The sequence below is a fragment of the Macaca mulatta genome, chromosome 14, assembly GCF_049350105.2.
Source record: "Macaca mulatta isolate MMU2019108-1 chromosome 14, T2T-MMU8v2.0, whole genome shotgun sequence".
Classification (NCBI taxonomy): Eukaryota; Metazoa; Chordata; class Mammalia; order Primates; family Cercopithecidae; genus Macaca; species Macaca mulatta.
In genome coordinates, this window is record NC_133419.1 from 10,650,903 (window position 1) to 10,674,871 (window position 23,969).

Genomic DNA, 23,969 nt, shown 5'->3' on the forward strand with positions numbered 1-23,969 from the left:
TGCAGGCTGGGACCAACAACCTCAGAAGTCCTAGGGCTGGCCAGAGACAGCAGATAGGGGACTAAGTAGAATCTGAGTTAGACAATGGAAGAGGGAAGGTGTAAAAATCAGGAGTTCTGGGTTTGAAATGGGCTCCAAAGTTCTCAGGTTGTGACCTCATTTTGTTTTCTTTCTCTTTTTTTTTTTTTTTCTTTTGAGATGGCATTTCACTCTTGTCGCCCAGGCTGGAGTGCAATGGCACAATCACAGCTCACTGCAACCTCCACCTCCTGGGTTCAAGCTATTCTCCTGCCTCAGCCTCCCGAGGAGCTGGGATTACAGTCCCGCGCCACCACGCCCAGCTAATTTTTGTATTTTTAGTAGAGATGGGGTTTCACCATGTTGGTCAGGCTGGTCTCGAACTCCCAACCTCAGGTGAACCACCCACCTCAGCCTCCCAAAGTGCTGTAATAGGCGTGAGCCACCTCACCTGACCTGTAACCTCATTTTCTTTTTTTTTTATTTTTATTTTTATTTATTTATTTTTTTTGAGACGGAGTCTCGCTCTGTCACCCAGGGTGGAGTGCAGTGGCGCGATCTCGGCTCACTGCAAGCTCCGCCTCCCGGTTCACGCCATTCTCCTGCCTCAGCCTCCCGAGTAGCTGGGACTACAGGCGCCCACAACCGCGCCCGGCTAATTTTTTTTGTATTTTTAATAGAGACGGGGTTTCACCATGGTCTCGATCTCCTGACCTTGTGATCCGCCCGCCTCGGCCTCCCAAAGTGCTGGGATTACAGGCGTGAGCCACCGCGCCCGGCCTGTAACCTCATTTTCTATCTCCAAATCTATTTTTCTTTTTATAGCCCCGTCCTCTCAATCCAGTTACTTGGGAGTTAGCAGGCCCTTTCCCAGATCATCACATTCAAGCAGGCCCATGTCCTGTAACTCTATCTTCTTGATATGCTCAAGCTAGAACCACTACTACCCCTCAACATTCCCCAACCCCTGCCCCGGGCATAAGCATACCTTTTAGGTATATCACTTAGGTAAGAAATAGCCCCTTGGTGAGAAGAGGTATCCTTTTTCCTGGCTCTGCTGGTATTCATCCTCCAGTTGCCTCCCCTTCCTCCTCCTCCTTCCCCTCCTCCTCCTGCTTTCCCTCCTCTTCCTCCTCCTCACTCAGCTGGTATTCATCCTCCAGTTGCCACTGCCTCCTCTTCCTCCTCAATGCAGTGAAGTTTACACCATGATGTGCTATGGCCCTGCTCAAATCTTTTGCCTCCTCTCCATCGGCCCTGGGGCTGCTGCCCTGACTTGGGTCTTTGTTGCTGTCCCTCTCCGCAGCGTTCTCCCAGCTGCCTCCATAATTGTCCACAATTCTGAACATTGCCAGTGCCTTCAGGACAAACTCAGACTCTCCACATGGCACCTAAGGCTCTAGTCCCTGCCAATTTCTATTTCCTTTTCTGCCTCTCCCACCTGAAACCCTTCTTCACCCGGAGTTTCCCCAGCCCCTGCCAGGAAACCCTTGTTCCCTTTCTCCTCCTGGTCTGTCTAGTCTTGCTTTTGCCCTCCTTAGGAAGTCTTCTCCGCTTGGCGGACCCTTCCGGGGGCTTCCTTCTCCCTTGGTGCTTATCACCCTCGACTGCAGTCAGGGCTGGGGACCCAGGGCACCGGAGGCACTGGTGCAGAGTGTAAGGTACTTTTAGGCTTTTAGGGGCTCCTGAAAATGTTTTATTTTAAAGTTAGATGAAAAAAAAATGTAAGAGTCAAAGAAAGTGTGCTTTTTTCTCAATCAAAAAAATAAATGCGTAGGGTCCATGAAAATATACTGAACTATTTAAAATTTTTTAAAAATAGATGAAGATACTTCATGAAGACAAAAGCACCTAAGGCCTGAGAAAGTGAGAATGTGACCCTGACTGACTGCCATTGGTTTCCCCTTCCCCCAGTGAGGTTGGGGGGGTACCCCCCTGCATTATGTGATTAAGTCTCTGCACCCCCAGCCCCGTTCTCATCACTTAGGACTGCTTTCTGAACAAGAAAAGAAGTGCATAAATAAATGAATGGCCTTGCGCAAGGCTCTTGACTCTGTCTGGATTTCTTCATCCCGACAACGAAGTTCCAGCTTCACGGGGCCGCTGCGGGGTTCAAGTAGTGAGTGGGAAACTTTCAGAATTGCCGAGGGTGCAGCCATTCCTGAGGCGCAGAATGTGGGTGGGAAGGGGAGGGCAGAGGTTGTTGAAGGTGGCTCCAGGTGGCTTCGATACCTTTCTTTTTTTTTTTTTTTTTTTTTTTGAGACGGAGTCTCGCTCTGTCGCCCAGACTGGAGTGCAGTGGCGCGATCTCGGCTCACTGCAAGCTCCGCCTCCCGGGTTCACGCCATTCTCCTGCCTCAGCCTCCGGAGTAGCTGGGACTACAGGCGCCCGCCACCACGCCCGGCTAATTTCTTTTTGTATTTTTAGTAGAGACGGGGTTTCACCGTGTTAGCCAGGATGGTCTCGATCTCCTGACCTCGTGATCCGCCTGCCTCGGCCTCCCAAAGTGCTGGGATTACAGGCTTGAGCCACCGCGCCCGCCCGATACCTTTCTTTTGGTAAGAAAATTACCCTCTTTATACACGCAGAGCACTGCAAGGACAGACACGAGAGTCTCACAGGGGCTGGCCCTCAGCATTGGTTCCCTGTGGGGCGAGCAACTAAACTAGAATAAAGCACGAGGGCTCTCGGTCCCGGAAGAACAGGCTTCTTTCATTTTAGGACATTAGGCTCTTTTAGCTTCTTTTCCTTTCTTTCCTTTTTTTTTTTTTTTTTTTAAACCATACTACTTAGAAGAGTGTGAAGCCCAGGTCTCTGTCTCACTTCCCCTTTGTGTTCCCGGGCCTGGCACAGGTGAGGGACATAATGAATTAAGGAATCTCCCCTCTCAGGGTCCTGCGTGGCACCCATCAGCATCAGGGCCTCTGACCCCAAGTGGGTGAGAGTCAGTGCAACCCCCTCCGCCCCCGCCTGCCTGAGCGCAGGGCCTGCCGCGAAGAGAGCAGAGTTGTGAAACGGAGACTCAGTTTACCCAAGGTGGAATCTCAAGCACGTCAACATGGGGGCTGGGGAAGAGATGGGACATTTCCGCGGCGACAGAGCCCAGAGGCACTTAAGAAATCTTAGTTTTTGTCCCCTCCTTAGAAACACATTGGGGACAGGTTTCCTGTGTTCCAAGTAATTTAATTGCCATGGCTCCTGAAAGGCTGGAGCGGTTTCCTTTTCAGAGGCTGTGGGTGCCTCTGAAAAGGAAAGTCATAGGCAGTATCAGTCTTGCCCATCTTCTCCACTGCTGTGTGTCCAGCGTCTGAAAGCATGAGGGCACACAGTAGGCGGTGAGGAGCGGACGAACTGCCATCGGCGACCGCTGGGTACCTCCCCAGTGCAGGGAACAAAACCCGCCTCCAGACAAGAAGACCCTGCAGGCCTCCCGCACCCTGTAATTTGGATGTCCAGGAATCGCCTTTGTTGTGGGCGCCCAACCTCAGGCAAAGCGAGCACCTGCTCCTCCCGCCGGTCCTCGCAGGAGGACCCCAGGCTGCTGCGCTCCGGCTGCCTCTCACAGTCCCTGCGCTCCGCTTCTCGGGAGCTGGGAGCCCGGGGGCGCCGCGGGACCTGCAGCCAGGGTCCGCCCAGCGCTTCTCAGCCGTGGTAACGCGCCTCCCCAGATGTCCGACACCCCGCCCGGGGCCAGCATTCTTCGCTTCCTAGGGCCGGGACAGGGGTCTGGGGCTGCGTCAGGGGCTCGTCAGGCACCCCCAGGCCTGCGGGGGCAGGATCCTGAGTCACCGCCGCGCACGCCCTCTCCTCCCGGCTTCTAACCTGGGGCCACCTCCGCCCCGCAGGGTCGGGACCCGGCGCAGCCGGCTCTCCGCGGGTATGCTGTGCGCCCCTCTCCCCAGCCCGAGTCACTGCGGCGGCCGCCCCCACCCCTGGCTGGCTCGGGGGAGCCTCGCCTGTCCGCCCCTCCCATGAGAAGCTCGAGCTCTCAGCGCTCCCGGGCGGCTCCCGCGGGAGGGGGCGCGGCCGCCCCCACGGCTCCACCCTCTCGGCGGGGCCGCAGCCATCTGGGGCCCCTGCCAGTAGCGGCCGCTCCGGGGCCCGCACCGAGCTCGCGACCCGCTTGCGCGGCGGGAGGCAGCCCCGGGCAGGGACCCCGGCCTCCCCAGCGGGCGCTCCCGGCGCTGAGATACCCCGAGGGGGCGGTGGCCGCGAGCCGAGCCCGGGTGGAAGCGCGTCGCAGGGGACGCGGGCACCCCTCGCCACCTCGGTGACCCTTCGGGAGCCGGGACCGGAGCCCCGGAGGCGGCGGTGCGGGCCCGCGGGGGCGGCGAGGTCCGTGCCCCTAGCGTCCGGACCCGGCGCAGGCTGCTGAGCCTCGGCTGGGCTCGTCGCCTCCCGCCTTTCCCCCCAGCCCCCCGCGAGCTGGCAGGAGGAAATAGCGCGCGGCCCCTTTAAATTTACCCAGGAGCCCTTAAAGGAGCCCCAGGGGCCCCAGACAGGAATCCCCACCCCGGTCCAGCCCGCGCCGCCGAGCGAGCAGCCTGCCGTCCGTGCGGCCGGCCGCCCCGTGCATGCGCCCCGCGCCCCGGGGCCCCGCGCAGCAAGCGCTCCGCGCGGGCTGCCGCCAGCCCCGCGGCCCCGCGCCCCGCCGCCCCGGGGCCCCGCTCCGCAGCGCAGCGCATGGAGCCCGGTGGGGACCACCGGAGCCGGAGCAGCGGCGGCAGGGGCGGCCCCGGGCCAGCAGTGGCCTCGGCACGGGGCCGACGGCTGCCGCCCGCCGGATCGAGCGGCAGCGCGGAGCCGGAAGAAGACGAAGGCGGTAAGAGCTGGGGCCGGCGGCCCGGGCGGGGGCCCCGGCGTGGGGGAGGGGAGGGCTGCGGCTCGGGGCCCCTCTCCGCCGCCGAACAAAGCGGGGGACGCGGGCAGGGCGGCCGGGGGCGCCACCTGGTGGGCGCGGAGCGCGGCTGCAGGGCTGGCGGGGGAGTCCCCCGCCCAGCTACCGGGGTCGGCCCGCGGGGCTTGGGCGGCTCGCCTCCCCCTTAAAGGGCCCCGCGGCCGACCGCAGCGCCCCGCCTTGGGGGCCAGGCCCGAGGGGCCCCACTGGGCAGGGCGCCACGGAGCGAGGCTTGTGGACTTGCGGCCCCCGCCCCTTTCTCTTTCAGACTCCCAGGTTGTCTCTCTAATCGGGCTGTCTCTTAAAAGTCCATCCAGACCCTGGGTCCCCTTCGGGGGCTTTTCCCCAGCGGAGCTGAGCTCAGCTCCGAACTCTGCTGTTGTAAATCGGGCTGCTCCTCTCGTCTCGTGGCCTTGTGAGAGACATGCACCCTTTTTCTTTTCTCCCACGTTCTCCCTAGGAAAGTGCATCGCTTGCGCCCAGGGGGCTCACACCATCTTTTCCCACCGCGGGCAGTTTTTAAAGCGATGGGTTCGCCCACAAAGGCAGACAGACACCCCTCTAGCCCGTGCATTCTCCCTTCCCTTCTTTTCAGAATTTTTTTTGCCCTAATTTGTCAGCTCTAGCGGAACCAGCCAGTTTTCCTCGTTCGCTCTCAAAGGAGACTGTTTACTCATTTCCCGGCTGCAGGGTCACGCCTTAAGACCCTTGAAGGTTTCCTTCAGGCCAGGGAGACTCAGCCCGAATCTCCAGGCTCCGCTCCCGGTCTCTCCCCTCCCAGAAACGCCCCATCCCCTTTTGTTTTTAAAGAACCTCGGCTCCTCCCCCTTTTTCGGCTCTTAAAGGGCCAATCCACCTTAGGCTAGCCTGGATCCAGCGCTGGAAGAAGGATGCTTAGAGACCAGCCAGCTAGCCAGTGTCTTTGCAGACAAAGAAGCCCAGGCCCAGAGGGTGGACATGACCTATCAAAGGTCACAGAGCAAGTTACCAGTGAAGCCAGGACTTGAACCCAAGCCTATGACTCCAAAGCCAGTAGATTCTATGGATCTACTTAAATAAAAACTAAAATAAAAAAAACTTCCACAAGGGTGACAGGAGCCCTTTCTGATCCTGTCTTTTGTTTTCCCAACCCTGTGATTCTCCACTGGGAGAATGACCAGAACCTGCTTGTGTGCCCAGGAGACCATTTTTCTAAATCAAGAGGGGTGGGAACTGTAGGGAGGGTAGGGGACTGCTCTGGGTGGGTGTCTGACACAGGGAACGCCATTGGGTTAGTGGGGCCTCTCCAGTGCCCGCCCTTCTGACTGCTGGGCAGTGGCCAGCTCCCTGCCAGAGCAGCAAATAAAGCCCCAGAAAGACTTAATGGGCTTCAGTGGATGGTGGCCACTCCCTGCCGCAGTGTCATTAGTTGCCACTGGTGGCCCTCCTCCTATCCCTTTTCAGGGTCATTGGCTCCTCCAGAATCTGGAGAAGTTTTGGTCTCAGAAACTCCTTTCCCTGGAGATGTTGGCAGCTTTGTCTTAGGGATCCCTCCCATCTGGGGGCCTAGATTTGGGGAACTGACAAGGCCTAGCCCATCCCCAAAATGGGACTCTCAGGAGGCTGTATTTGAAGCATTACTGGCAAAAGGGAGAAGACTTGTGGGTGGGGCCCTCCTGGCGGGGGCCCCAGGCGGGTGGGTCCCGTATGCAGCCCTGGCTGCAGACAGATGCCCCCTTTGTTTGTCTGGCCCCACTGCCTGCTCTGCTCTGGCTGGAACCGCCCTGGCCTGCTGCTCTCCCGGCTTTCTCCCTACAGCTCTTGTCCAGAAAGGGCACCTTACAGAGCTGGCTGGCTCCTTGGCCCTCACCTTATTTTTTAAAAAGTCAGAGCTAGTTCCGTAGTGCCCTGCGTCCTTTTGTTCTTGATCTCCTCTTAAAGGGTCCTTGCCCTTTGTAAAGGGCTAATGTTTTGGCTCCCCGCTTCTCCTACATCCCTTTTATTGCTGTTGCCATCCCTTTCCTGCCCCGGAACACCCCCTCCCCCAGCTCCCTCTCTCAGGGCTCACCATTGAAGTCCTCGCTTCTTTCCCTGGAAATCAGAGATTGAAAAACTCTCTCCCTTTCCCCTTCAGGGCAAGATCTTCAGCTGGAAGGGGGTGCCTTGGGGTCCTGGGGGAGTGCCCCCCTGCCCTCCTCCAGGGCCAGGGGACCAACATCTTCAGGCAGGAAATACTCAGACCACTGTGAGGCCCGGGCTTCAAGGCCTGGAAAAAGCCGCATCCCTGGCCGTGACCACCGGCGCTACTACCACGACCACTGGCGGCTGGAGTACCTGATGGACTTCAACCCTGCCCGGCACGGCATGGTGTGCATGGTGTGCGGCAGCTCCCTGGCCACCCTCAAGCTCAGCACCATCAAGCGCCACATCCGCCAAAAGCACCCCTACTCCTTGCACTGGAGTCCCCGGGAGAAGGAAGTCATCAGCAACAGCTGGGATGCACACCTGGGGCTGGGGGCCTGCGGAGAGGCCGAGGGCCTGGGGGTCCAGGGGGCTGAGGAGGAGGAGGAGGAGGAAGAAGAGGACGAGGAGGAGGGGGCTGGTGTCCCCGCTTGCCCGCCCAAGGGCCCAGGTAAATGCAGATTCTGTAGAGGCGGGGGCCTGGGTGGCCAGTGGGGTGCAGTGGGTCAGCCGCTCTGCCAAGGAGCTGGTGTTCTTGAGCAAGTCACTGCTCCTTCTCTGGGTGGGGTCTGTTTATCGCCCTTATTATACAAAGGTGGGGGAAGGACAGTGGGGTGAGAGGGTCTCCGATGTCTATGACAGCTTGGATATTCTGTGGTTTTTGAATATCAAGGAGAGAGGTTGGGAGACAGGCCGTTGCAAGGCTTGGAGCAGGGAGGCCTGGCTGGGGTGGGTGAGGGAAGGGGAGGGTGCTGGAGAGGTGTGGCTGACGGTGAGGGCCAGGGACAGGGCTAAATTCCACTGTGGGGGAAGTGTGGGTGGTGCTTGAAGTGTGAGCAGAGGAGGGTTTAGGGAGGTGAAGTTAGGAGTTCAGGGGAGAGGAAGAGAAGGGCAAAGGTTAGGCCTGGGGCCCAAGTGAGAGAGTGGCTGTAGTGGGGTGCTCTGTGGGGCCAGCGTCTCAGTTCCTTCCCTCCAACCCTTTCAGGCAAAGCCCCAGCTGGTGGGGGCTGCCGGCGCCAGCGGCGAGGGGGCCCAGTGGCACCCCGGGCTCGGCGTCTTCGCCTCTCAGCCTCCCGGAGGGCCGGGGGCAGCAGGGGGCTGGGGGCCCGGCGCCTGGAGAGGAGGCTGAAGGAGTCCCTGCAGAACTGGTTCCGGGCCGAGTGTCTCATGGACTATGACCCGCGGGGGAACCGGCTGGTGTGCATGGCCTGTGGTCGGGCACTGCCCAGCCTGCACCTGGACGACATCCGTGCCCACGTGCTGGAGGTGCACCCCGGCTCCCTGGGGCTCAGCGGCCCCCAGCGCAGTGCCCTGCTGCAGGCCTGGGGGGGCCAGCCTGAGGCGCTGTCTGAGCTCACCCAGTCCCCACCAGGTGCGAGGCCCATCCCAGGCTGAGACCCCCTCATATTGGGGCTCTGAAGTGGGGTCTGGCCAAAACTGGGAGGCAGGGACTTAGGGCTGAGGGCTGAAGGCCAGGAGCTGGCGCTCCACACACATACACTCACTCCGCCCCGAGACACAGACAGACTGGGGCCTTTAGCTTGGGGCTGGGGTGAGGAGCCAGGATGGACCCCTCTGCGTGAGCAAGGGCAACCCAGCCAGCAGGCTGAGCCCCTCTCCCTCACCCCTTCCCCAACAGGCGATGACCTCGCCCCCCAGGACCTGACCGGAAAGAGCCGGGACTCGGCCTCCGCTGCTGGAGCCCCCACCTCTCAGGATCTCAGCCCCCCAGACGTAAAGGAAGAGGCTGGCTGGGTCCCTGAGAGGCCCGGGCCCGCAGAGGAGGAGGAGGAGCTGGAGGAGGGCGAGGGCCAGAGGGCGGGGGTCCCGGGCCGGTCGCCGCGGGGCCGCGCCCACCGCCGCCACCCCCAGGAGCGCTGGCGGCTGGAGTACCTCATGGAGCTGGACGGCGGCCGGCGCGGCCTGGTGTGCGGGGTGTGCGGGGGCGCGCTGGCCTCGCTCAAGATGAGCACCATCGAGCGCCACATCCGCCGGCGCCACCCGGGCTCCACGCGCCTCGGCGGGCCCGTCCAGGCCCTCATCGCCCGGGAGTGGAGCGAGAAGGCCGCCCACCTGCTGGCCCTGGGGCTGCCCCGCCCCGAGCCCCCCCGGGGCCCCGCCGCCCCGGACACAGCCGCAGTCTCCGAGGAGGGGGGAGGGGACGAGGAGGAGGAGCCAGAGGAGGAGGAGGAGTGGGGTGAGCGGTGGGGCCAGAGCAGGCGGAGAGGGAGAGCCGGGCAGGGCCCCGGCCAGGCAGGGAGCGAGGGTCGGGCGCTGTTGGGGAAGAAGGGACTGGAGGATGGGATAGAAGGGCAAAGGCGGGGTGACCGGAGATGAGACGCGGGGCCCGGCCTGTTGTCCCCCGCCGTCGCCAATGCGGCCCTTTGTCCCTCCCTAGGCGACGTTCCGCTGTCTCCTGGGGCTCCCTTGGAACGGCCCGCCGAAGAAGAGGAGGACGAAGAGGACGGCCAGGATCCCGGGGGACTCGCCTTGCCGCCGCCGCCTCCCCCGCCGCCGCCCCCGCCCCGCAGCCGGGAGCAGCGGCGGAACTACCAGCCGCGCTGGCGGGGCGAGTACCTGATGGACTACGACGGCAGCCGGCGCGGCCTGGTGTGCATGGTGTGCGGGGGCGCGCTGGCCACCCTCAAGGTGAGCACCATCAAGCGCCACATCCTGCAGGTGCACCCCTTCTCCATGGACTTCACGCCCGAGGAGCGCCAGACTATCCTGGAGGCCTACGAGGAGGCGGCGCTGCGCTGCTACGGCCACGAGGGCTTCGGGCCGCCCGCCCCGGCGCCGCGCGACGGCGGCGCGGACCTCAAGTCTGGCGCCGTGTGTCGGGCGTAGCGGCCTAGCGGGCCCACGGGTCGGGTCGGGTCGGATCGGGCTCTCCTCGCCCTGTGCTCGCCCGGACCTCCCACTTGGCAGATCCTCGCGCCAGGTGTTAGAGCTTCCCGCGGCCGCGCCCCCCGCTGGCCGGGCCGGGCGGAGACTGGGGATCGGGTGGGGCCACCGGCGTTCGCGCGGTGCCGCTTGGGTCCCTGAGCCAGTCGGTACGCTGCGGGAATGCGCACTCTCCCATCGGCCCAGAGCCCTGCCCTCCCCGCGCAGGGCCCACGTTTTCCGAGAATCCAAAACGGCCTCCAAGTGTTAGCGCCGAGCGCTCCCGGCCGCACCCCGCGAGGGAATCCTCCGCAGGCCGGGACTGGGGGCGCCGTCAGTCAGTATTGGGGCTACGCAGGCTCTGGCCCTGGCCCTGGCTGGGGGCCCAGTTCTCTGCAGCCTTGCACGCCGGCAGGCACGGCTCCCGGCTCGGGGGCTGCTGGCTGCCCTTCCCTAATTGGGATTCTCGGCCTCTCGGAGGCCCCGGCTGCGGACTGGGGCTTCCAGCGGGAGGCTGGGCCGCGGGGCTCGGGAGCCTTCCCGGGCTGGTAAGGCGCATTGGACCGAGGGCGGGGCGATGCGCCCGGGGCCCGGGCCGGACCAGCTGCGCCTACCTCCGGGGCAGGCTCAGTGGGAACCGTGCGCCTGGCGGCTCCACCCTTCTCCCGGGCCGCTGCCACGCCCTCCAGGACATCTTGTAAAGGGATTAGCACTTTTTTCCTTTGCTCCTCTTGCCCCGAGGGCCCTTGCTTACCCCTAAACTCAGAGTCGGGCGCCACCAGGTCCGGGGGAGCCCGGGGCACAGGCGGTCCCGGCAGTCAGCCTTCGATTCCCGCTCCATCCCCATCCCCCTTTTTCCGCGGTGGATGCGGCGCCGGTTCTCAACCCGCAGGGCCTGGGGCCGGGCCTCGGTCTCTTTTCCCCGTGGCAGCCCCAGGCCCTGTGGGGCAGGGAAGGGGCCCCGCGATCTCCCAGGCAGGTCCGAGAGGGATGTGTAGATTCATTCTCCCGTGGAGAACAGGTGGCCCCGAGATCAGGCCCTTTTTTGCTCTTTGTATTTTATTTTGAAACTGTATTTAATGCTTTTATATGAAAGGGGGAGGGGCGGGGACAGAGGACCCAGTCACCCTTATGTGCAAATGTCTTATTTATTATGCGTGTATCAGAGATAAGCTGTGAGAGGTGGTGGAGGGAGGACCTGAAGGAAGGAGGAGCGAGGGCAGAGGCGGGGACGGGAGGACCCCAACTAGCTGTGCTGATGTTACTCTTGCTGGGAGACTCCGGGCCCTACTGTCTGCTCTTCACAAAGCCAGGCTGCTGCAGGGACAGTTCCCTCGGTCCTAAAGTCGGGGCGGGGAGGCTAGTGGGTGGAACTTGAGGGTTAGGTCTGGAGAAAGAGATGCCCTGGCAGCGGGGGCCAGCCCCTGCTTCGGGGTGGGAAAGCAAAGGGCAAAGAGGAGGTCCCTCCTCTCACTCCTGACCCCCAGGCCAGAACCCAAGGTTCAAGTGCCTCAGGCCCAGTCCCCTTGACTCTTCCTGTTTGGGAGTTGGATTTTATACCACGGATTTTATAGCATTTTTATATAATTCAAGATTGTCAGAATTGGAAAGGGCCCTGAGATCACTAGTACCACCCTCCTCCCCTTCACAGATAGGTAAATTGGAGCCCAGGAACCCAGATGGCCATACAGCCAGGTAGGCACAGTAGAAGAACTAGAATGAAAATTCTAGCTCCCGACTCAGTGTTCTTTACCCGATACCAGGCTGCTTCCCAATTCACTGGTTATTAAAATTTATCAGGCCTGCCGAAGGATTGACATGCTGGGCACTGCAGGCCACCACAGTGGATATATGACTCCTGAAGGTGGCAAAGCCCTGCACACTGCTTTGGGATGAGCACGCTGAGCTCTGCAAGGCCTCAGCTGGAAGGCGCCGTGGGCTCGGCCTTCCTCTCCCCAGCAGAACTCGAGGCGGGGCGCTGCCACCGGGCCCAAGGCCTCCTCGGCAGGGGGCTTTGTTCTTTTTGTTGTGGAGGCCACCAGGGATTCAGGAAGATCCTGAATGGGTTGTCAGTTGACTGAAAAGTAAATTCCCAGTGAGTTTGAACCTCCAGGGTTTTGGGGACAGTATTAAAAGCTTGAGAACGGAGATTATGGATGGCACCAGGCTGTGCACTGCCATTCTTTTACTTTCCTTCATGTATTTTTTCAGATCCAGAGTATTAACACCCTCAATATTACTCTGCCTGCTCAAAAACAGTAGGTAAATTGGGGCAACCAATTTATAATCACTCAAGCCCACTGCCAAAGTTCAGATAAGCCAGGGCGGAGGAGTTAGAGGTTTTCCCCCCTCCACAGGCAGGGAGAGGCCTCAGGAGGAGAGTGGACATGTTTACTGAGACAGCCCCAAACACACCAGCTCAAAGTGTGTCTCAGAGCAGCAGCATCACCTTAGGAATCTGCCAGAAGTAAAAATTCTTGGGCCATACCCTAGGGTTACTGAATCAGAAACTTGGTTGGGGCCTAGCAGTCTGTTTTCATGAGCCCTTCACTGATCTTAATGCAGCTGAAGTGCTGGGCACCCGTGATGGGGAAGGGCTGCCGTCGTGATTCCGGTGATTTCTGCTTTGTTGGAAGTTACGGCCTCACAGGTTAGAGGCTGCAAGTTGAGTTGGCCTTCTTGCCTAGGTGTGCCTCCTTGCCTTGGGATTCTGACATGAACAGGTGAAGTCTCCATGATTTTTTTTTTTTTGTTAATGGTATGCTTGCTATTATGGCCAATATGTAAATGTTACTCTGAATACATATTTATATACCATGTTACTTAGTGACATTATTCAGACATTTGTATGCGTATTTGTGAAGTTGTTTGCATCAGTCATTTAAAGAATATTTCAGCCTAAGTTTTCTAAGAGGTATGTTGAATACATTTTTAAAAGCCAGCTTAAGGGTCACAGCAGCCTTAGTTTAGGAGAAGAGCTAATCACAGGTGACCACTCAAGTTTTTTCAATGAAGACCTGATGATGTATTTAGTTCCCATTTTCCATGGTGATTGACTCAATTTAAGTGCATTGTGGCTATATGTAATTTACAGGCTGCTTTACGTTGCAGGTGGGGAAATCTCCTAGGCTGGTGTGAGGCCGATCTGGGATAAAAGACCCCCTGACCCCTCCTCATTCTAAGGTCACCACCTCTTAGAGGGTCTCTTATTTTCTTTCAGAGATCAAATGCACAGTTATGCTCTACAACTAAATTCTGCAGTCTTGGGAATCCTTACGATTATCAACTGTTAGTCACTTTTTAAAGCCCCCAAAGTGGAGTGAGGATAGGGGGAGTGGAAGCAGTGTTTGGTTCTTACTTTACCCAAACTGTGTATAAAGAATAAAGTTAGCAGAATGATGCCACAGTCATTGTGTTTTTTTTTTTTTTTATTAATACCACATCAATTTGCAATTTTACAGGAACCAAGATTCAAGCTCCTTAGGTGCTACTGTATTTATGTTGCACGCACAGACACGTACACAGAGTTTCATTAGTAATTTTTCATCTATAGGTTTTTCTTAAAAAAAAAAAAAATCCTGTGTGGCACAAAGATCTCTTCAATTATCTAAACACAGCAGCAACAAAAGAAAAACTGGATGTGGCGCTTCCACTGCAGAAGGTCTTTTGGAGGGGAAGCCCAAAAAGACAATCACTGACTTCCTGGGAGGGCAGAGGATATGGATGGAGAATGCACTTCCTACTAGGACATGAAACCAGTTAAAACACTCAAAAGGGGCTAAGAAAATAAGACGGAGTAAGGCAAGGGTACCTTTTACCCATCCAAATTCCTAACTAATTTTCCCAAAACGTGGAAAGACAATTTCCTTCCACTACTTTTTGCAGCTGCCGTACTTTGGGACTATCAAATATCATAGTCCTTTAAACTCACCAGTGCATATTCCCTCTGAACGATCATGACTGTGAGTGAGAACGTGAAGGAACTCACAGATGATTTTTCTTTCAAGTTCGCTGAATTTTCATGTTGAAGGTGAAGAAAAAAACTTACCCTCAAATGGGAATCGGAGATTTGAATCTCGGGAAAAGATCAAGAAAAAAAGGCTTTCTGTATTTCACCTCTTGAGAATGTTCCCCCCACATACTGAGATAGGATCACAATAACTCAATAACTGAGGAGCCCACATGCAGGTTATTTTTTTCTCTAACAAGTTTACAGCAGTGTACAGCAGTTACAGACATTTATTTTATCATAAGAAAAGTACAACCATATTTATTAAACTTAAGGTGAGGTGGGCAGGGGAGAGGGAGGAAAGCACATTCAGGAATGAGTTCTCAAACTAATGCTCAGAACTGGTGTCCAGTGACATAGAAGCCACTTTCCCAAATGGCAGAGTCTTTCCTTCCCTGGGGATAGTGGCAGAGGGAGTGGCGGCCACCGCAGCATTCCCGTTGACTCCCTCTCAGTCCCACTTTCCATTTCTATTCTTTTTTATCAGATGGCATTCTTGGAATCAGGAATTATCACTATCACCTATAAGTTATTCATCAAGTTGAAAGTTAAATCACTAAAGAAAAGGAATACCAGGAGTAGCTGCTCACATTGTGGGGCAGGAAGATAGGATTTGAGGGCTGCCAAAAAAAAAAAAAAAAAAAAAACCAAGGAAGATATCACACTCCTGTCCCCAAATAATTTTTTCATAAGTTAATCATACTTCTTAAGGGTAAAACTATAATGGATAGCTGAGTAAGACTAGTACTGAAAACTGGATAGAAGGATCCAGAGGTGTTCTATCTTTCATTTTCTCTTCTACCTCCAATCTTTCCCCTTTCAAGCTACAGGTAAAGGCTCCACCACCATTAAGGTATTGACTTATCCTATGAATTTGATTCTTTCTTTATTCTTCTGAGTTCTAAGATAGTTCTTTTTCAGTCCATCAATTTTTGTGCTTGATATTGAGGGTTAAAGGGAAAGGATGGGAGAAAACACCAAATTAAAAAAAAAAAGCTTGGAATGCAGGCTCAAGCTGACACTGAGTATGTTCCTTCATAGTACAAGTAACGACATTATAACTATTAAATGGTGTTTTAGTAACTGTTGCATTTCTGGTTTCCATGTAGTTATTCTGCCTTTTTTTTGGCGATTCCGGGGAGTTTTGCTTGGATCCTATTGAGAAAAGGAGGGGAAAAAGAAAGAAAGTGAAAACATAAGCATTTGATCTAGGTTTTTATTTTAACTGTGATGCTAGAGGACAGTTCTGGACTTGCATAGGCAATGTGAAACGCATTCTCCCGGCTGGGCGCAGTGGCTCACGCCTGTAATCCTAGCACTTTGGGGAGCTGAGGCTGGCAGATCACGAGGTCAGAAGTTGCAGACTAGCCTGGCCAATATGGTGAAACCCCGTCTCTACTAAAAAATGCAAACATTAGCTGGGCGCATTGGTATGTACCTGTAATCCTAGCTACTCCGGAGGCTGAGGCAGGTGAATCCAGGAGAATCGCTTGAACCCAGGAGGCGGAGGTTGCAGTGAGCAGAGATCGTGCCACTGCACTCCAGCCTGGGTGACAGCTAGACTCCGTCTCAAAAAAAAAAAAAAAAAAAAAGGCCGGGGTGGTGGCTGGCTCACGCCTGTAATCCCAGCACTTTAGGAGGCTGAGGCAGGCAGATCACGAGGTCAGGAGATCAAGAACATCCTGGCTAACACAGTGAAACCCCGTCTCTACTAAAAATACAAAAAGTTAGGCCGGGCGCGGTGGCTCAAGCCTGTAATCCCTGCACTTTGGGAGGCCGAGGCAGGCGGATGACGAGGTCAGGAGATCGAGACCATCCTGGCTAACACGGTGAAACCCCGTCTCTACTAAAATACAAAAAATTAGCCGGGCGAGGTGGCGGGCGCCTGTAGTCCCAGCTACTCGGGAGGCTGAGGCAGGAGAATGGCGTGAACCCAGAAGGTGGAGCTTGCAGTGAGCCGAGATCGTGCCACTGCACTCCAGCCTGGGCAACACAGTGAGACTCCGTCTCAAAAAAAAAAAAAAAAAAAAAGAAAAGTGTTAACAAATTCAAAGGGCTGGGTTCACAGTATTTGCTATTAATAATTCAAAATAAAAGCAGGGCTCATGCCTGTAATCTCAGCACTTTGTGAGGCCAAGGTGGGAGGATCACTTGAGGCCAGAAGCTTAAGCCTGGCCTGGCCCAGCATAGTGGGACCCCCATCTCTATAAAAAATAAAAAATTAGCCAGGGCATGGCACATGCCTGTAATGTCAGCTACTCAGGAGGCTGGGGTGGGAGGATCACTTGGGCAAGGGAGCTCAAGGCTGCAGTGAGCTTTCAGCTTGTGCCACTGCACTACAACCTGGGTGACAGAGTGAGACCCTGTCTCTAAAAAGCAAAAGAAAAAAAAAAACATATTGTCCTTTAGGTATAGGGAAAAACAAAGTACAAAGAAGAAAACTATTTGATACAGGGAGTCATAAAGATGTTTTCTATCTTTATTTTATTTCCTGATTTAATTATTAATTGGTTTTAAAAAAATGGGAACAGAGATTTGGCAATCTTAGAAAAGACAAGTTTGATCCTTAAGTTACTTATTTACTAAACTGTTGTTTCTGAGAGGGATGTGTTTGGCTTAGATGAATACATGTGAAAATAAATGAAGGTGGAGAAGCAACCAATAACTATTTTTTTTGAGACGGAGTCTCACTGTCGCCCAGGCTGGAGTGCAATGGCATGGTCTCAGCTCACTGCAACCTTGCCTCCCAGTTTCAAGCGATTCTCCCGCCTCCCCCCAGTTTCAAGCCTGCCGAGTAGCTGGGACTACAGTTGCGCGCCACCACATCCGGCTAATTTTTGTATTTTTAGTAGAGACGGGGTTTCACTATGTTGGCCAGGCTGGCCTCGAACTCCTGATCTCATGATCTGCCCGCCTCAGCCTCCCAGTGTTGAGATTACAGGCGTGAGCCACCGCGCCCAGCCTGCAACTAAGAACGTTTAAAAGCCAGTTCAAAAAGGTAGAGTAGCCTATGGTCCTTGCTACTCTAGGAGAAGCTGAGGTGGGGGGATCACCTGAGCCCAGGAGGTCGAGGCTGCACCTCACCTCAGCCTGGGTGACAGAGTGAGCCCTGTCTCCAAAAAATTCCACTGATCTTTTTTTTCCATTGATCCTCTTGTCTCAGCCTCTCCAGTAGCTGGGACTAAAGGTATGTGCTACCATGCACAGCTAATTTTTTATTCTTAGTAGAGACAAGGCTCTATTACATTGCCCAGGCTGGTCTTCAACTCCTGGGCTCAAACAATCCTCCTGTCTCGGCCTCCCAAAGCACTGGCATTACAGGTGTGAGTCAAAATGCCTGGTCTGTTGATAATTTTTAATCTAAGATACAAAGGTCCATAAGGCAGGGCCAAAACATATATAAAGGATTTTTTTTTCCTTTTTACAGAAGCAGCTACAATAATTTCTAGTAAAATGAAACTATTAACCAAGGTTTTTATCAAAATGAAAATTACTTTCCTTGGCATCAGCATTTTGTACAAGGGACTAAAGATAATTGGGGGGAAGGAAGCATACCTCATGATGATGTGGTCTTTAAATGTACTTACTTTTCAACAATTGACTTGGTCTGATCTCGGGCGATGCCAACATAGTGATCAATCTGGGTCTTTAAGGAAGGAAAATAGATTCAGTTGTGGTAACATACAGATCACCAATTTTCCTGAAGGCACTGCTCTTTTGTCTAGTTTAACCATTTTTTAAACACTACTGACTAGTCTAGAAAATGAAAATACCCAGTTTTTATAAGTTTTTTTTTCTGAGATGGAGTCTTGCTCTCACCCAGGCTGGAGTGCAGTGGCACTATCTTGCTCACGGCAAGCTCCACCTCCCGGGTTCACGCCATTCTCCTGCCTCAGCCTCCCAAGTAGCTGGGACTACAGGTGCCCGCCACCACTTTTTTGTATTTTAGTAGAGACGGGGTTTCACCATGTTAGTCAGGATGGTCTCGATCTCTGACCTCGTGATCCACACCTGCCTCGGCGTCCCAAAGTGCTGGGATTATAGGCGTGAGCCACTGTGCCTGGCCTTCTTTCTTTCTTTTTTTTTTTTTTTTTTTTTTTTTTAGATGGAGTTTTGCTCTTGTTGCCCAGGCTGGAGTGCAAGGGTGCAATCTCGGCTCACCGAAACTGAAACCTCCACCTCCCAGGTTTAAGCAATTCTCCTGCCTCAGCCTCCCAAGTAGCTGGGATTACAGGCATGTACCACCACACCTGGCTAGTTTTTTATTTTTAGTAGAGACAGGGTTTCTTCATGTTGGTTTAGGCTGGTCTTGAACTCCCGACCTCAGGTGATCCACCTGCCTCGGCCTCCCAAAGTGCTGGGATTACATACACGAGCCACCACACCCAGCCTTAAAAGTATTTTTAAAACCTCTGGTTTTAGAATCCAAATGACACCATAAACACCCCACACTTTGTTAAAGTTAAAAAAAAAAATCACTCATCTTTTGCAGAGGTTAAGTCTTACTTCGTAAGTATTTTCTTTAGAGACACTGGAGTATATAACAGTTTCCAATTACTAGAAACTGTGTGTCTAATCTATTTTCTGTGATCATAAATACATTATGGCTCTTGTGTAACACCAATTCACTTAATACCAAAAAGCCAAAAAGACTCTTGATGGATGACTTAATCCATAAAGAATAATGTCAGAGCATCTAGTATACTTGGTACACATCATCCAACAATGCAAATACCTCTTCACACTGATGGATTACCTTAATAACCTAGAGTTTAAAGTTTCCTTTTAGACACCCGGCTTTATTCATTTAAGCGTTTTTTTGTTTTTTTTTTGTGAGATGGAGTCTTGCTCTGTCACCCAGGTTGGAGTGCAGTGGCGCAATCTTGGCTCACTGCAACCTCCGCCTCCCAGGTTCAAGCAATTCTCCTGCCTCAGCCTCACGAGTAACTGGGACTACAGGTGTGTGCCACCACACTAGGCTAATTTTTATTTCATTTTTTTTGAGATGGAGTCTCGCTCTGTTGTCCAGGCTGGAGTGCAGTGGCGCAATCTTGGCTCACTGCAAACTCCGCCTCCTGGGTTCACGCCATTCCCCTGCCTCAGCCCTCCAGGCAGCCGGGACCACAGGCACCAGCCACCACGCCTGGCTAATTTTTTGTATTTTTAGTAGAGACGGGGTTTCACTTTGTTAGCCAGGATGGTCTTGATCTCCTGACCTCGTGACCCACCCGCCTCGGCCTCTCAAAGTGCTGGTATTACTGACGTGAGCCACCGGGCCCGGCCCCACACTGGACTAATTTTTATATTTTTAGTAGAGATGGGGTTTTACCACGTTGGCCAGGCTGGTCTCGAACTCCTGACCTCAAGTAATCTGCCCGCCTTGGTCCCCCAAACTGTTAGGATTACAAGCGTAAGCCACTGCTCCTGGCCTTTTTGAGACGGTTTCACTCCAAACACCCAGGCTGGAGTGCAATGGCACGATCTCGGATCACTGCAACCTCTGCCTCCCAGGCTCAAGTAGATTCTCCTACCTTAGACTACAGGTGCAGGCCACTGCATCCGGCTAATATTTTTTGTAGAGACAAGGTTTTGCCAGGTTGTCCAGGCTGGTCTTGAACTCCTGGGCTCAAGGGATTGTCCTGCTTCAGCATCCCGAAGTGCTGGGATTACAGGCAAGAGCCACCACCCCTGGCCTAAGCATTTTTTCAACTTAATACTTTTGCATGGAAAATACATCCACATGATTAAAAACTCAAAAGGCACACAGGTATAAAAAGGAAGTTTCTCTTTACTAGTCATCTCTCTCCTAAATATCCAGTTTCTCTCCTTGGAGGAAACTACTGTCACCAGTTTCTTATAGGCACTTGACAAAATTAGATTGTAGAAATAGTTATAAAAAGACTGCTCTGAACATTCAGTGTCTCAAAAATGAATTAAAACTAGTCATACATCAACTGGCACATTTGATTTGGAACAGACAGATGCTTACCTTGTACTTCTCATAGACAATTGGGACACTGAAAACGAGCAGTTCAGCTGTAAGACAGAATCATGGGACATGGCAAGTGTATATGAGAGACAGTCACATCTTAAGACTCAGAGTAACATATACATTTTTCCTCACAAAATACAGGAAAACACAGGTATTCCTCAAAATGAGAAATCCTGGTTAGAGCTCCCAATTAAGACAGCTAATTTAAGGCAGTGTTGAAACAAAACAAAAAAAACCTCTCCAGGTGTACAGGCTATCTTCTTTGTACCACAAATAACAATTTCCAAATTACCAAAATGGTTTCTGTAAGTAAGATCCCCATATTTAAACCAAATCTAGACAACTGTCCTTTGCTTCCAGCTGTTTTGACATTTCTTAATTTATAACTGAGACCATTTCATAAACCTGTGACCACAAAGGCTGGTTCCTCCAGTGCCTACTCCCAGGTCTCTATGGGTCAAGACTGGGAAATGAAGAATGAGTAGAGCCACGCTGGGCATTCTCTTCACTCTTATTGTTACAAACTACTCCAAAGAGTGTGGGCACATTCTCCTTGCCACCTTACCAAGAATTAGAAGGGTGATTCCGTTAAAAACAGCACCAACATAGGTCATCAGCCACATGAAGACAGCCAGCTGGGAAGGCCAATGTCAAAAGTTAAGCAGGAATAACCATAAGGCAAAATTCACATTAACTGATGTCATTCTCCTCCAGCTAATTAAGTCTGCATTAATTTAGTGATGTATGACATGGATAATTTCCAAATGAAGGTTCCCTACTTGTGTTATACATTTGAAGGTATGTGAGTGAAGTCTGTAGTTCTCTGAGGTCCAAAGACTGAAACTGCACTGCTGCCACCTCTCTTCTGATGTTTGTTCCCCAGCAGAAGACTATACCTTTCTCTAGTGACTCCTATCCCATTATAGAATAACTGAGCTAAGCATACGTTCATTTTTGTCTGATAAAATCCTATGTACTGTTTTTCCTCCGAATTATAACCCAGTCCCTGCTTTTTCTGTTTCACCACCAAGAGCTGCAGAAACAACTAACCTTCAAGGAGTCAACCAGATCTTCTACCAGAAAGAGACGAATAATGAGTTTCAGGGCCCTGTTGATGTGCACCATGGCAGCATTCATGTAATTATGGAAAGCTTCCGAGGACAGAGTAATGTCTACATCCAGGTAGGCTCTTCCAGAAGAAGAAACAACAGTCATACATTTGATATGGAAGAAGATTTTGTTAGCATAGTAGTTACTGAGAATGTGAAATTGGTCCCCAGGGTGCATTTTAGAATCTGTAGAAGCATTTTTTTGTTGTCATCAGGTGAGGTGGAGACACACTGTCATTTAGTGGGCAGAGGCAAATATGCCAAATGTCTGCAAAGTATGAAACGGTCATGCACAGTGAAGAGCTATGTTCTGTGTAACTTTTACTACCTCACTGGATATTCATGAAGGTGAATCCATTTATAAATAAGAGCCCAGAACACATAAAAAAAGGTACTTTTTTTTTTTAAGCAGATTTAACATATCCTGAAGTTTCTAAAACTGTATTTTGTTTATGCTAAAATTTTACTTTTTTTTTTTTTTTTTTGAGACGGACTCTCGCTCTGTCGCCCAGGCTGGAGTGCAGTGGCTGGATCTCAGCTCACTGTAAGCTCTGCCTCCCAGGTTTACGCCATTCTCCTGCCTCAGCCTCCCGAGTACCTGGGACTACAGGCGCCTGCCACCATGGCCGGCTAGTTTTTTTGTATTTTTTTTAGTAGAGATGGGGTTTCACCGTGTTAGCCAGGATGGTCTCGATCTCCTGACCTCGTGATCCACCCGTCTCGGCCTCCCAAAGTGCTGGGATTACAGGCTTGAGCCACCGCGCCCAGCACTTTTTTTTTTTTTTTAAACATTTTGGAAAACCACATGTGTATTTGCAATTAAGAGCCCAGAACACATAAAAACAAGGTACTGGTTTTTTTAAGCAGTCTTTTTCTGAGATGGTGTTTCGCTCAGTTGTCCAGGCTGGAGTGCAATGACACAATCTTGGCTCACTGCAAACTCCGCCTCCCGGGTTCAAGATATCCTCCCATCTCAGCCTCCCGAGTAGCTGGGATTACAGGCACCTGCCACCTTGCATGGCTAATTTTCGTATTTTTAGTAAAGCTGAGGTTTCACCATGTTGGCCGGCTGGTCTTGAACCTCTGACCTCAGGTGATCCACCTACCTCAGCCTCTCAAAGTGCTGGCATTACAGATATGAGCCACCACGCCCAGTCTAGCAGTTTTAAATATCCCAAAGATTCCAAAACTTATTTTGTTTATGCTAAAACTTTACTGTTTTATTTTTTAAAAAACATTTTGGGAAATCACATTTGTATTGGCGATTATACAGGCAGGTGCAAGTATCTGAGTTTTTCTTTTTTTTTTTCTTTTTCTTTTTTTGAGACGGAGTCTTGCTCTGTCACCCAGGCTGGAGTGCAGTGGCACGATCTCGGCTCACTGCAAGCTCCGCCTCCCGGGTTCAAGCCATTCTCCTACCTCAGCCTTCAGAGTAGCTGGGACTACAGGTGCCCGCCACCACGCCCAGCTAATTTTTTGTATATATATATATATTTTTTTTGAGACGGAGTCTCACGCTGTTGCCCAGGCTGGAGTGCAGTGGCGCGATCTCGGCTCACTGCAAGCTCTGCCTCCTGGGTTCACGCCATTCTCCTGCCTCAGCCTCCTGAGTAGCTAGGACTACAGGCGCCCGCCACCGCGCCCGGCTAATTTTTTGTATTTTTAGTAGAGACAGGGTTTCACTGTGGTCTCGATCTCCTGACCTTGTGATCCGCCCGCCTCGGCCTCCCAAAGTGCTGGGATTACAGGCTTGAGCCACCGCGCCCGGCCAATTTTTTGTATTTTTTAGTAGAGACGGGGTTTCACTGTGTTAGCCAGGATGGTCTCGATCTCCTGACCTTGTGATCTGCCGCCTCCGCTTCCCAAAGTGCTGGGATTACCGGCGTGAGTCACTGTGCCCAGCCAAGTATCTGACATCTTATGTTTCTTTGCTGTAGTCATGTCTGAGCAATTAAATGCTGACAGACATACTCTTTTATTATAAATGGCTATTTTCACCACCTTTATATCACAATTAGAATCTTTTTTTTTTTTTTTTTTTTTTTTTTTTTTTGAGACAGAGTCTTGCTCTGTCGCCAGGCTGGAGTGCAGTGGCAAGATCTTGGCTCACTGCAACCTCCACCTCCTGGGTCGAAGCGATTCTTCTGCCTCAGCCTCCCAAGTAGCTGGGACTACAGGCATGTGCCACCATGCCCAGCTAATTTTTGTACTTTTAGTAGAGACAGGGTTTCATCATGTTGGCCAGGGTGGTCTCGATCTTTTGACCTCGTGATCCACCCACCTTGGCCTCCCAAAGTGCAGGGATTACAGATGTTAGCCACTGTACCCAGCCGGAATCTATTTTTAAAAATTAAAAGAAATTACATGCCACTGCACTCCAGCTTGGGCAACAGAGCAAGAGTCTATGTTAAAATAAATAAATAAATAAAAAACAGTTTTTGGGCTGGGCATGGTGGTTCACACCTGTAATCCCAAAACTTTGGGAGGCTGAGTGGACAGGTCACCTAAGGTCAGGAGTTCAAGACCAGCCTGGCCAACATGGTGAAACCCTGTCTCTACAAAAATACAAAAATTAGCCGGGCATGATGGGAGGTGCCTGTAACCTCAGCTACTTGGGAGCCTGAGGCAGGAGAATTGCTTGAACCTGGGAGGTGGAGGTTGCAGTGAGCAGAGATCATGCCACTGCACTCCAGCCTGGGTGACAGAACAAGGCTCCGTCTCAAAAAAAGAAAAATATTTTTTTAGAGATGGGGTCGTTTGATGTTGCCAAGGCTGGTCTCCAGCTCCTGGCCTCAAACAATCCTGCCTTGTCCTCCCAAAGTGGTAGGATTACAGGCATGAACTACCATCCTTGGCAAACAAAACACTACAAATCTACAACAGTATCAAGCAAAATAAGG

The 23,969-nt window shown here is 52.9% G+C and overlaps 3 protein-coding genes and 1 long non-coding RNA gene across 21 annotated transcripts in view; 2 read left to right on the forward strand and 2 right to left on the reverse strand.

Moving 5' to 3' along the window:
- LOC144334171 (uncharacterized) overlaps nucleotides 1-3,054 on the forward strand; it is a 47,965-nt gene extending 44,911 nt beyond the window's left edge. Inside the window, exon 4 of the long non-coding RNA XR_013403675.1 lies at nucleotides 2,447-3,054. This is a non-coding gene — a long non-coding RNA (uncharacterized LOC144334171). The remainder of the gene's footprint in view (nucleotides 1-2,446) is intronic.
- Nucleotides 1-23,969, reverse strand: part of SPINDOC (spindlin interactor and repressor of chromatin binding) — a 207,207-nt gene that overhangs the window by 60,106 nt on the left and 123,132 nt on the right. The window lies entirely within an intron of this gene.
- Nucleotides 486-23,969, reverse strand: part of RTN3 (reticulon 3) — an 88,421-nt gene continuing 64,937 nt past the window's right edge. For 6 of the 18 annotated variants that reach the window (XM_015113940.3, XM_077962476.1, XM_077962472.1 and 3 more), the window contains 5 exons: nucleotides 21,011-21,149; nucleotides 20,526-20,595; nucleotides 19,958-20,004; nucleotides 17,556-17,614; nucleotides 14,181-15,123 (listed from right to left, as the gene is read on the reverse strand). In XM_015113940.3, coding sequence (XP_014969426.2) covers nucleotides 15,078-15,123; nucleotides 17,556-17,614; nucleotides 19,958-20,004; nucleotides 20,526-20,595; nucleotides 21,011-21,149 — 361 coding nt within the window. In that variant the 3' untranslated portion in view covers nucleotides 14,181-15,077. Of the gene's footprint in view, nucleotides 621-14,180; nucleotides 15,124-17,555; nucleotides 17,615-18,034; nucleotides 18,922-19,499; nucleotides 20,005-20,525; nucleotides 20,596-21,010; nucleotides 21,150-21,464; nucleotides 21,625-23,969 lie in introns of those variants that run through there. The other 12 variants (XM_015113939.3, XM_077962478.1, XM_077962474.1 and 9 more) reach the window with 7 other exon arrangements.
- On the forward strand, nucleotides 4,540-13,365 carry ZFTA (zinc finger translocation associated). The gene is made up of 5 exons (XM_028833319.2): nucleotides 4,540-4,841; nucleotides 7,030-7,527; nucleotides 8,062-8,448; nucleotides 8,716-9,273; nucleotides 9,475-13,365. The coding sequence occupies exons 1-5, from the start codon at nucleotides 4,703-4,705 to the stop codon at nucleotides 9,921-9,923; spliced, it is 2,031 nt and encodes a 676-aa protein (XP_028689152.2). The 5' UTR covers nucleotides 4,540-4,702; the 3' UTR covers nucleotides 9,924-13,365.